This window comes from Poecilia latipinna, unplaced genomic scaffold (genome assembly GCF_001443285.1).
Source record: "Poecilia latipinna isolate Pla-1442-1.1 unplaced genomic scaffold, P_latipinna-1.0 Scaffold1134, whole genome shotgun sequence".
Lineage (NCBI taxonomy): Eukaryota > Metazoa > Chordata > Actinopteri > Cyprinodontiformes > Poeciliidae > Poecilia > Poecilia latipinna.
Window position 1 is genome coordinate 148,320 of NW_015113750.1, and position 12,294 is coordinate 160,613.

A 12,294-nucleotide genomic window follows, 5' to 3' on the forward strand; every position below is an offset into this window, starting at 1 on the left:
TATATATATATATATATATATATATATATCTTCTCATGCGTTATTAAAGGACCAACAGTATATCTAATCTGGAAGGTTGGGAGACAAAAGGAAGGAAGCGGAGGATTACTGAGGTTTGTCTTTACTGTATTTCTTGCAGGTCAAGTGGAAGTCTGCTTGCTGTGCTGTGTAAACCTGTCCTCTATATGACAGATGGGCCCCCATGCACTCCACTTTAAGGCATTTTTTTTCCTCCTTTTTTGATATTGTCACTCTCAATCTACTTTTTCCCTGACAGACAAATGAAAGACCTTTCCATGGTTGGCAGCTCATTTCACTGGCAGGTGGCACACAATTAGACACAGCAAATAGAAGCAGGAGGGAGGGGGGGCATGAAAAGCATGAAACAAAGTTGTAAATGTGGTCAGGAGGTTTTGTGTGAAAGCATTTCAAAAATAATACACTTTGCTGCGGTGACTAATTTGAGGCTGCCAGCTTCCATTATGGATGTGAGCTGTGAGGACGATGGCCGGCCATGGCGTGCTCTGTGGCCGCTTCTGTTCAATCTGTCATCAACACCCAGGAGACCCCTGTCCTGTCAGCTGTCCTTTCTCCACATACTCCTCCATGTTTCCCCCTCCATTCATCAGGATCACCTAGCCCAAGCTCAACAACAGAATACATTAGGGACAAAGAAGTGTCCATTGTTGCTCTCATTTCAGAACGCGTTCTGCTCACCCTTCAAGGGTGTGCATTTGCTGAATTTGTCATAAACAATGTGAAATCAGTGGCAGAAATAGAACATTTGTGCAAAAGCAGCTAAAAAAAAAAAACAGCCAGAAGGAATCTGGGATCAGGGGGAGCTCAAGCTTGAAATCCCTCCAGCAGCAGGTTTGTAAACAGTCGGATCCAGACAGATTACTGTGCGGTTCAATCTAATCCAGGAATGTAAATAAACTAAAACACCACGACAGTGCTTGAGAGACCATTTCAAACACAAAAAAATTCCTGGTGAAGAGAAAGAGCACAAAACAAGTGGGCTTGAAATAAATAATGTGCTCCAGTCATCTTGGAAACCATTACTGCCATCCTGCATACCTGAGATAATCCTGATGGATTAAGATAACAATTTTACGGTTACTTGAGAGACCACATGCATGCAGGTTCATCAACAACCACAAATCTCTTTTTGATTTTCATGTTTCCCAGGTTGTCACTAGCTAATGGAAAGCATGATGCTTATACTTCAGACCAGTGGTTTCCAATTAGTCCTGCGTGTTTTTTTGTAGTTAGAGTTAGACGGCATTGTTTTAAACATATTAAAACACCAAATTCTATCATTTTTCTTCTATCTTAGTCAAAAGATCAGTTTACATCTCAAAAACGTGATCAAATTTGGGGCACCACATGGTTGAGCAGTGGTTACAATTCTCAATGCATGTTTTCCCCTTTTCTCTCTGTCCTTTCTCCTGTCCAGTTACTAATGAATAAAGGCAACTAGAAGCCTTTTTAAAAAAGTGAATTCTAAGCATTCACCGAGTAAAACCGTTACGTAAACATGACAATTTTCACCCAAATATATATATATTTTTTTAATTTTGGAAGTAGCTAATAACTGGTGCAAATGTGTGGGTGGAAAACAATGCTTGAATTTAAATATAAAATCCAAAGTATTAGATCAGAGTTCCAAAACAGGAGTGATGAGAGGGAGAATATACATAATGCTTAATGCCTACTCTAAAAAAACCATGTTGAGACCGTCTTACTCTGAAATCAATTAAAAAAAATAAAAAATAAATAAGATACATTTGTAATAATGATCCATGGCAGTTATTTTCAGGTAGTTACATATTAGTAACCGACTCAACATCTCACCTGTCAAAGGACTGAAACTGCACCGGCAGCACAGCCTGGGCCTTTGCAGCAGTGTCTGGGAAGGACACTGGCTCAAGTCCAGCCTCCACGCCCTCCAACGGGGCGGCAACCAAGCTCTTCAAAATCTCCTTGACATTGATGCCCTTCTTGGACTGACTAATGCTGATGACGGAGGAGGACGATTTGAGCACCTCGACATTAGAAGGTTCAGACAGGATCTCCTGGGACTTCTTCACCTCAGAGGAAAGTGTGGAAATGAGCTCGTTCACAGCACTAACTCCTCCCACTTTGTGATCCAGGCCAGACCCGTTAAGGATGCTGGCTACCTGCTCGTCCCCAATCCCAGAGTCTGTGTGGGGTAAAGAGGTTTCTATGTGAAGGTCTTCAGATGGCAAAAAAATCTCCTTACTGCTTGTGAATGACAGTGGAGTTTCTGTAGAAGAGAGACACAAATTAGGGAGCTTCAGGCACTGACATGCATACATAAAATAAATAACAAAAAATGTGTCATTGATGCATACACTTCTTGTTACCTAATGGTAACAAGAAGCGTATTGCAAAAGTATTGCTGCCCGTTGAACTTTTTTTTTTTACAGATGTCAAAGCATTACAACAAATTTCAAATGTTTTCTTTTTAGGTTTGATTTTCTGAAATTCATTTTATTTCTAAAATAAATAATACAGGGTTGACATGCATTGTGTTGTGTATTTGCGCCCTTTAACCTGATACCTTAAATGCAACCATCTGCATTAGCCAATCAGTAGAACGAGAAGATATTTACCAGGACTGGTTTAAATTAAAACATCTTTATAGTGTTAGAATGGTCCAGATGAAATCAAGATTCACATTCAAATTTGAATCTGTGGCAAAATCTGAGAATTAATGTCTACCGTGTTGATGAATGATTTTTGTGCTTTTTCCTGTTTCTGTGAAAAAAAAAGAAGATAAAAAGCAATGTCTTAATAATTAGGACTTATCAGGATAATAGTAAAATTTAACTAATGACAACTGCAAACCTCCAAATGTGGCCAAAACCTAGTTCCACTTATACATTTTACTGCCTTTGGTTCTATGAGACGCTCCCTAAATATAAAAACATTAAAAAAATATGGTGAAATGCTTTTTAGCCGTAAAATGCATTACTATATGTAACTGATGTACCAAAGCAGCCCATTTGATAAAGATAATTTGATCATTTTTGAACCTGTATTTGTGTTTATAGGTGTGAATACAATGGCAAACAGTATTGCTAAAAATACTTTTTATTGTCACTCTGATGAGTATTGTAATAAATGCCACAAAACATTGTTATAAAGATTTTGGTCCATATTGTTTATCAGTATTCTACAGATGTCCTCCATTCAATATCACTGAGCTTGAGCTATTTTGGAAAGGACTCAAATGTCAGTGTTTAGATTAGCGTAGTGAGTTGAAACATACTGTTACTGCAGTGAATGGTAGTGGTTTTAATACAAATGCATATCACAGCTTTCATATCTTTATAATCGAATTCATAACCACATAATAACTTTGTGTTGGTCTGTATTCTAAACATTGTAGTCTGCGGTTGCAATGTGGAAAAGATCAACCGGCACTCATACTTTTTGCAAGGCACCGTGTTTGTTTAATAAAATGGAGAAAGATGAATTCAGCACCATCTAAATTATTAACAGAAAGAATGCATGCGAGAGACAGCTTTACATTCAAAGCCAAAGAGCAAATATCGCATATGTAGAGTATGCCACATGCTGAGGGAGCCTCTAAGATCTCTTTCCAAAGGCTCTGATTTTCCAGTGAGATTAACTTGACTTTTTTTTCTCCTTCTGTGTTAATAAAACATGATTGATTTTTTTCTATATATCCATANTTNTTTATTGCTATTATTATTAGCATANTACATAACATTTTAATACATATTGCGACAAAAAAAAAAAAAACACATAAGGTGATGCTAAGAAAGTTTATCTAGTTCTCCAATTATTTTTAAAGAGTTCCAGAAGCTCCTTGTCGTTTTGATTGTAGTTTATCCCGACCCAGTGGTTGCTAAAATGCAAGGGCAAATATATTAATATTCATCACATGGCCCCCTAACGCGGTCAGCAGGGCCTGATTTAGCCTGCAAGTCGACGAGCTTCCTGGTCCATCAGACAATCGTCTGCCACATGCCGTCTGGAAAATTCCCCTATTTTCTGGTGAAATTTATGAAGGCGGCAGTGTGCCTTTCTCCTCCCAGCAACCTCTATGATCCCATTCTCCTCTGGTGGATTGCTTGCCTAATGGGCACTGACAGATGGGGCTGAAAATAGCAAGCCTGGCTCCACTGCCCCAAAAACCCACAGCTTTTTCATCTCTTAACTTCTCGCTGCTTATCTTCTGTGCGTGGTCTCAGCTCTTTAAATTACACTTACATATTCCCTTTGGCCGCTCTCCCCTACTTCTATTTTCTTTTATTCACTTCACCTTTTATCTCAATGAAAGTTGATAAGGTATGTTCACTCGCACATTTCACAAAACCAATTTCCACTGCTGCAGACATTGTGTTAAACCTTTGAGGGCAGCCAATGATTTCCTTTCATGTGACTTAATGTATGATTTATGACGCCAGGCACTTTCTACCTTTTATTTCAGAGTGGATGTTGATGCCTATTCAAGTTTCTAACTTCAGACTTCAGCACAAGTCTATTTGCTTCCACACTGAATTGTGTGCAGTGCAATTAGCAGAACTCATGAATAAATCATATTGAGCTGGTGGAACACAGGCAGGGGTATCCCTGTTGTTATAGTGAATGAGCACTCAGCTCCTACAAGCTGGCAACAGAACAAGAGAAAACACTCCAGATACTTAGCATTTTGTTAACCAGGCACAGTCACTTCAAACTAAGATTAGATGACCAGAAGAACGGACGCAACAACAGAAAGGGGCGTAGCACCTTTGCTGGTCGGTGAGTTGATCTCCTGGCGAACGCTGCGGCCTAACTGACAGCTCATCTTCCCAGGCTCACACTGAGGCTCAAGGATGTCACGGTACTTGGAAACCATGAGGACAGAGATGAAGTACACCACAGCCAAAGCCAGGAACTGGGCTTGTTTACTGTCATCCTGTGGGAAGACATCACAATAGTTATCTAGCTTTCTATTCAGATGGCCGGATTTTCTTACAAACACAGAAGTACATAAAAATACAATGCCGCAACTTTCCAAAAATAGGCTTATCTAAAAACATCCACCTCAGCAGAATAGTTATTCAACATACTAACAAAATATGCCTATTGTTTTCCAGTAAGTAAGACTTATTGCACTTAAAACTCCAAAATGGGAAATGTGAAAGTATTTACCAAGAAATCAGTTAGTGACAGAAACCAGGCAATATTGTGCTTCATTAACCTTAACAGGTCCCCAACCCAGGTCCTCAGGGCTCTCTCTACTGCATGTTTCAGCCGTTTCCCCACTAAAGCACAGTTGATTCAAATGATTGCAATACCTCCCTTGGCATGCCTTCAATTGCTGCAGAAGCCTGTTAATCAGCCATTCATGATGTGTAGCGGCAGGGAAACACCTAAAACATGCAGGACAGTGGGCCCTGAGGACAAAGGTTGGGGACCACTGGTTTATGGTGTCAGTAAGTGAAGTCAGGGAAAGCGTAAAAGGCGCAAGCTATTTAATAAAAGCTAGTTTGTCCACACCAAGAAGCGACTGTGGTTAATTTCAGCCATGAACGAGTGAGAAAAAGCTGTTACAATGTTGCTTAGTCATAAACTCTGTCACAAAAGGCAAGTCTTCAGAACACACTTTTCTTTAGAAGAAGCGAGCAGCATCAAATTTAGCAACTTTTTATAGGTTTTTGTTTTGTTTTGGTTTTTTTTTTTTTTTTTTTTTTTTTTTTTTTTTTTTTTGGTTTGGTTTCTGGCCAGCAGCAGATGCTTGCCTCATATTGTCTACATAATTAATTACCTTTCATGGCAATAAGACTAGAAAAACATTATCAGGATTCCAACAGTTCCTACAAAGAACTTAGCTTATGCTGAACTGAAAGCTTCATCAGGTCAAACACTTGCAAAAAACAGAAACTGATAATGTGTCACAAAACTGATTGATATCTCTCTAAATTGTGACAAACATTTGTGTGTCTTCTGGAAAGGGTCAAACCAAAGGTGTCCAACTTCAATCCTCAAGGGCCAGTGTCATCTATGTTTAAGATGTGGTTCCTTACACATATTAGCAGACCTTTTCAAGGGCCTGCTAATAACCCATTTATCTGATTTAGGTGGGTTGAACTAAAACACGCAGGACGTTGGCTCCTGAGGACTGACTTTGTGATAGCTTGATCAGGCTCACCACATCACGAAACACAACAGCTCGCAGTCTGTTGATGTCCACATCCTGCAGCAGCCGATCAGGATCTTTGATTGGAGACAGGTTAGTAGGGCCAGCCTCTCCAGATGTCTAAAAGAGAAATTCATCATCACTCGCTTTGAAATTATTTGGAAAAAAAAAAAAAGTTTTTTTTGGAAACATAAAAAGGCGGATAAAACTAAAACCAAAACAAAAACCTCATGGCAAATTTTGAAAATGATCATGAAATATTTAACTAGCTGAAGTAACAGAATTTAGATTTGCAATATGTGAAATGCTTCATTATATCATACCTTGCAGGTCACAGCATTCTGTAAGATTTCCTGAGTCCTGTTGTTGTGCCTCTGTCTAAACTCCAGACAGTTCCTTACAGCCATACAGCAGACTGTACACAAAGGACACACCAAGCACACAAGCAGGGTCCTATTTCAGAATCAAATGAAAATTAAATGTTGATAACATGCATGACGTCTTTAAACCTAATCAGTTATCTCTGATGACTATTTGTTCCAGGCTGACGGCAAGGGGAGCAGGAGGAAAATCAGCAGCCAGACTGATTTCACACTAAAGCAGTGATGAGAAATTGTATGTTTGGAAAAAGGACACTGAAGTCTGAAGGCTATTTGCCGTCCCCTAAACTGCAAGTTGGGGACGGCAACAATCAACCAAATGCGAACTTACAAACACACAAACCCACAGGCACAAACACGAGGATAAAGATGAGACTTTATACAGACAAAAAAGAACAGCTGACTCTAGAATGACTTAATTTCGAATGTAGCAATTATTTGCTTTTGTTTGAGTACAATTCACTATTGCTTGATTACATTCACTGAAAAACAGATATACAGAAAGGCAGAGGAAACCTCAGATTCCCACATCTAACAGAAACACAAAAGGCATTTGCGAAGAGAATACGACTGCACTGCAGATCAGTCTCCCTGCTCTCTGGGAATTTAAAAATAAAAACTGCAAAGAAACCCTCTGCATTCTACAATTTACTACACAATTACCAAAGGATCCTTAAATTAATTAGCTCTGCTGATCAAACAGGGGATTTAAAGGGATTAGAGGAATTAATATTATGTGAAGCGAACACTATTGTATCTTCCAACTCAATTCAATTTCTGTTGTACATGCATGAATTAATGATACTGTAATTTTCCATCCCCTCCTTCGCACTGACATTCAGTCAGCAGGAAACCATCTCGGGCAAACAGAACCTACCCAGTCGGAGGCACTGGCGCATCAAACCACCAGAGGACATGTTCTTCTCAGCCTCGATCTCGCTGAAGTTCAAGGAGCTCGAAAACACCAGAACGTCCACCATAACCATGAGACGAGACAAGAAAGTGATGGCCGTCTCTGAGGACATGCCCTGCGTCGCCTCAATGTTCTCCAACTCGGTCTTGAGTGATTAAACAAGAGAATTAAGTGTAAAACATTTAGCTGACAAGTTTTCAATTGAGCCAGTAGTCTTTCACAAAAGCAAGGCTATAAGTATGGAAATATTTAGTACTGAAATAGAGTGGCTCGTCAATGCATGTCATGGCAAATGAGGAAAACAAGACAAACCAGTAGGCATTTAAGAGGTTTTTTCTAAAAGAAAATATCAATAGGGTCCAACATTAAAAGAAAGTATTTTAAATGGCATCAGTACTGACCTTGACAGTCTAGTTGAGTGCCAAAAAAGATAAAGAAAGAAATATTATTAAAATCCATTTAGCCATAAAACGTCTCTTTGCTATTTATGAAATGGGGATACAAGTCAAACAAAAATGACAAGGTTGTTGAAAGGTAAAAGTTATCAAAGTGAACAAGAGTATTTACAACAAACTCAAAATCAGGATAATCACAAGATGATCACAGAACTGGTGAATTTCAAAAGATTATCAAAACTTTAAATTCAGTCATTCGAAAAGTGAAACGTATTTATTGCATAGACTAATTACACAAAGAGTAATATAGTAATATATAAGAAATGGTTTTTTTTTTTGGTTTTTTTTTTTATGAATTTTGATCATTCTCACAGCTGATAAAAACCCAAAATTTAGTTTTTCAGAAAATTTCAGAAAGAGACATTTTTAATAAAATGTGTAGTGGCATATCCCATAGTGGAGAAGCTGACTTGACAGTTGTTCACCCTCCACAAGGAGGGTAAGCCACAGAAATTCATTGCTAAAGAAGTTGACAGCTCCCCCAAGTGTTATATCCAGACATATTAATGGAAAGTATAGCAGAAGGAAAAAAGATTGGTTGAAAAAGATGTGCCAGCAACAGTGATAAGGGCAGCTTTGAGTAAACTGGAAAACAAGTTGATTTATAAGTTTGGGGCAGATTCCAGAGTCAAGGACTTGAACTAATGTCAGCTCTTTAAAAGCCACAGCACAGAGAGACATCAGGATATGATTAAACTACTCCTGAACCAGAGACAACTAATAACCAATGAAGAGGCTTGTTTACGAGAAAAAGTCTGGGCTGTTGCTCAGTGGTGGAAAAGTCATTTTTAAGCTGAAAGTAAAATTTGCATTACACTTTTAAATTCAAAGTCCCACACATTTTACATATGTCACTACGTGTAATCTGAATAAAAAACACATGTTGGATTGAAAAAGTACCACTGCATGCACATTCATATGTTATCGCTGTAAATGCAAGACAAATATAGAGCAAAGCAGTTGCACTTAAGATCCACTAGATGGCAATATATCCTTTCCCTAGAGTGCGATACAGATGCACTTACGGAGGGAGAGGTGGCCGCAGAAAGAAGGGGCAAAATCCCTCCACAGGCGATGATTATGTTATCTACCATTTGGGAGATGAGATGGATGGTGTTGTGGACAAAAATGATGTTTTCATTGCTGTTAACAAAGTCCATGACAGATTTGGTGCAGTGGCTGCAGAGAGACATGGGGACAAGGTTATCGTCATGACAGTTTTTTTTTTTTTTTTGGGGGGGGGGGGTGTCATAAACAGTATTTAGTCTGAACCATTCTTATCCGATCAGCAATCGCTACGCAGAAAAACTCCCCTCCCTTTGATCATGTTTAAACTCCCTCTACAATTACTTCAGTTCACATAATACACTTAACACACCTTCTCCAGGCATGGACATCACTCTCCAGAGCAAATAGCAGGTCAGTGAGCAGTCTCTGGTGCATGGGTGACCATTTGAACTCTGGAATGCGGAACATTGTAGTGCGGGGACCAGGGCTGAACTGATGTCGCTGTTCCTCTGTTATGGGGACGGCCCTAAAGCCAAGGTCCGCCCGAATGTCCTTTTCCAGCTGAGAGACTGGGCGTCCATGCACACTCTGATGGGAGAGCAATTTATCACCAAAACAAATACAGCCTGGAAGGCACATGCAGTGTGATGCTTGTAGAATGTGGAGGATAGATGCTAATCCAATAGCTCTGATCATGACCTCGATCGTAAAATAAAGAGCAATTGTCAGATCATTCACCATGAAAAACAAAAACTGACGGTTTAAAGTATTTAGTTATGTAACCTCTTTCTGCTCGCTGGTGCAAAAAAAGTGTATTATATGCTCAATGAGACGTCTAACATAAGATGAATGAGTCAGCAAGATGCAGCATAAAACCTGTTTTAGAATCAGAAACAATGAATTCAACATAAGCAATTATGTAACCGGAGAGAGAAAAATGGCCTTAAAAGTGAAAGCTGCGTGTTGCTCACCCACTGTCAGTGACCCAATCTAGAGAAAGAGCCTAACCTCTAAAAGAAGAGGGGGGAAAAAAGAGCAAACCCTGAGCAACTGTTGTAGAATAACGTGTTGTCTCTTCCTCCCTTATATTGCCTCAGTTAACTATTCCAGCAACCCAGATTCCTGAGTCTCAAAGGGATGATGCCTTATGTGCACCAGGCCTTCCTGTCCCCATTACATCCACAGTGCAGCGAGAAAATGATCTCTGTGGCTCTGTTGATACAGAACAGTGCACTTGGGGCCAAACAGTAACAACCTCCTTTTCACCTTCCTATTTGACGCCAGGGCTGCTATGTTATTTTTTGTTTCCCTATGTTTAAGAAGTGGACTGTCTAATTTCATCATTTGTTGCAAATCTACAAAAAGTAAGGTAAAGGAGATATTAGCTATGTCTACTTTTTTTTTTATTTCGCAATTACTTTCTAAACTAAGAAATGCCTTAAGATTTAGCTTTTCTGTGAATCACTAAACTGTGGTTCTAATACGACTTTTTCTGAGAACTGCTTCACATCTGTGTTGTATAAACTCAACAAACCTTTGACACTTGTGGACAGCCATTCCAGCCCAGTACAATTGGACTACATCCTACAATTTTTCTGCATTTCTTGTTTATTTTCCTTAGAAAAATGAAGACTTGTTTGAAGTTGCACAACACAGGTTGTCTAATGAATTAAGATCTAGGGATTGGGAAAACAACTTCATCACTTTAGACTTGTTTGTCTGATCATGCGGCTCTCTTGTTGGTCTTTGGTATTGTCCGTCTCTTAAAACATTCTTTTCAAGTAGTTTAATGTGTTAAAAATTAATCTATAATCTCAATTGAACACAACCACATGAGAAACATCTCCTTAGTTTGATGCCAGAGTCACCGTTCTTCATCTCAGAAACTACCTATACACAAATAGGACTTGCTTTCATCAGTCTAATAAATGTTGCCCCATTTGCCCTGTGGCCTAAAACAGTCTCATAATTCACAAATGCACAGATCAAGATTCGCAAATGTACAGAATGAGATCCAGAAATGCACAGGAAGATATCCACAAATACACAGAACAAGATTCAAACTTGTATTTTTGATGCAAACACAAATATATCTTGATTTACAAGCTGCTTCTGCCCCGTGACTTGTGCTGCATTTGTGAGTGAATTTTGAGACTCCCCTGATGTCTCAATCCACAAATGAATTTTTTAAAATAAATGGTCTATCTGATTGGATGATCAACAACCAATCAGATAGCTTCCTTTTTTCAACCAATCATATCAACAGGCCCCAAAGTTTGTCGTTTTTTTTTTTTTTTTTTTTTTCTTGGCCACTCTCTGTTTCAAAGTTGCTAGGCAACATGAGTAACGCTGAAGTGGGGGGGACTTTTCTGAAAAATTCACTAACTGCACTGCACTGCTTGTTAAGTAGTATAAGAGCATTTCAAAAGAGCAAAAGAAATCTCAAGTATTTTGAACAATAATACTTGTTGCTTAACCTATACAGATTAACAACAAATAAACACGTGTTTTCTGGTAACTAAGTACTACGAAGTAAACATCTGATTTTTACTTTTGCTAAATTTACCAACTGTAAATTCTTATTAATTTGGTGTTAAGAGATGAGTGTTTTTTTTTGTTTGTTTGTTTGCTTGTTTTTTTTCTTCTGGTAACTAACTGCCACAAAGTATCAACCTTATTCCTGGGAGGCTTACTGGGGAAACGATTATGGGTATTACTTCCGACACCCACCGGAAGTAGCAGTATTTAATTTTAATTTGTAGGTTTTTTTGCTAGCCTATATTCATGATAGAAGTTACCTCTCTCTTTTCGGTCATAATACAATATTTAGTAAAACTTGTTTACAGAAACACCATCTGCTATCAGAGAGCTTCTCAGTACAGATTATCGTAATTGTGAGTTTAATCATGGGGAGCGACAGGAACACGATCGTTAAGTTTTATAACGGAAAGACAGTGAATTAGCAGTGATGCTAGCAGCTCTTTTCTCTTAAGAACTGACAGTAAAAGCAGAGAAGCTGGTCAGAGATCTGAGCTGCAGGTACATAATATTAGCTTGGTGTGATGTGAAATTTATTTTACGTTTGAATTGAAAAAAAATAATAAAGTTCATGATACAAGTCTTTGTCATTATGATTGGGCCAGCAAAATTTATTTATAAGACAAAATAAAATATCTGGAATTATGTAGTGGTCCATCACAAGAACCGAACCGAATCACACATTAACCTGTTATAGAGAGCAACTTACCACTGGAAAGCGTCGTAAGATGCCCTTGTGGAGCTCGGGTAACTGTTGTGCTGTTCGAGGTTGTATTCTAATAAACACACCACGTTTAGTTTGTGGCTGCAAGTGTGTTTTCA

General features: G+C 38.7%; 1 protein-coding gene across 5 annotated transcripts in view; it reads right to left on the bottom strand.

The window, feature by feature from the left end:
- Positions 1-12,294, bottom strand: part of LOC106959928 (neurobeachin-like) — a 149,834-nt gene that overhangs the window by 127,813 nt on the left and 9,727 nt on the right. For 4 of the 5 annotated variants that reach the window (XM_015052795.1, XM_015052794.1, XM_015052792.1 and 1 more), the window contains 8 exons: positions 9,305-9,522; positions 8,952-9,105; positions 7,873-7,881; positions 7,436-7,616; positions 6,502-6,593; positions 6,191-6,298; positions 4,786-4,954; positions 1,855-2,287 (listed from right to left, as the gene is read on the bottom strand). In XM_015052795.1, coding sequence (XP_014908281.1) covers positions 1,855-2,287; positions 4,786-4,954; positions 6,191-6,298; positions 6,502-6,593; positions 7,436-7,616; positions 7,873-7,881; positions 8,952-9,105; positions 9,305-9,522 — 1,364 coding nt within the window. The remainder of the gene's footprint in view (positions 1-1,854; positions 2,288-4,785; positions 4,955-6,190; positions 6,299-6,501; positions 6,594-7,435; positions 7,617-7,872; positions 7,882-8,951; positions 9,106-9,304; positions 9,523-12,294) is intronic. The other variant, XM_015052793.1, reaches the window with a different exon arrangement.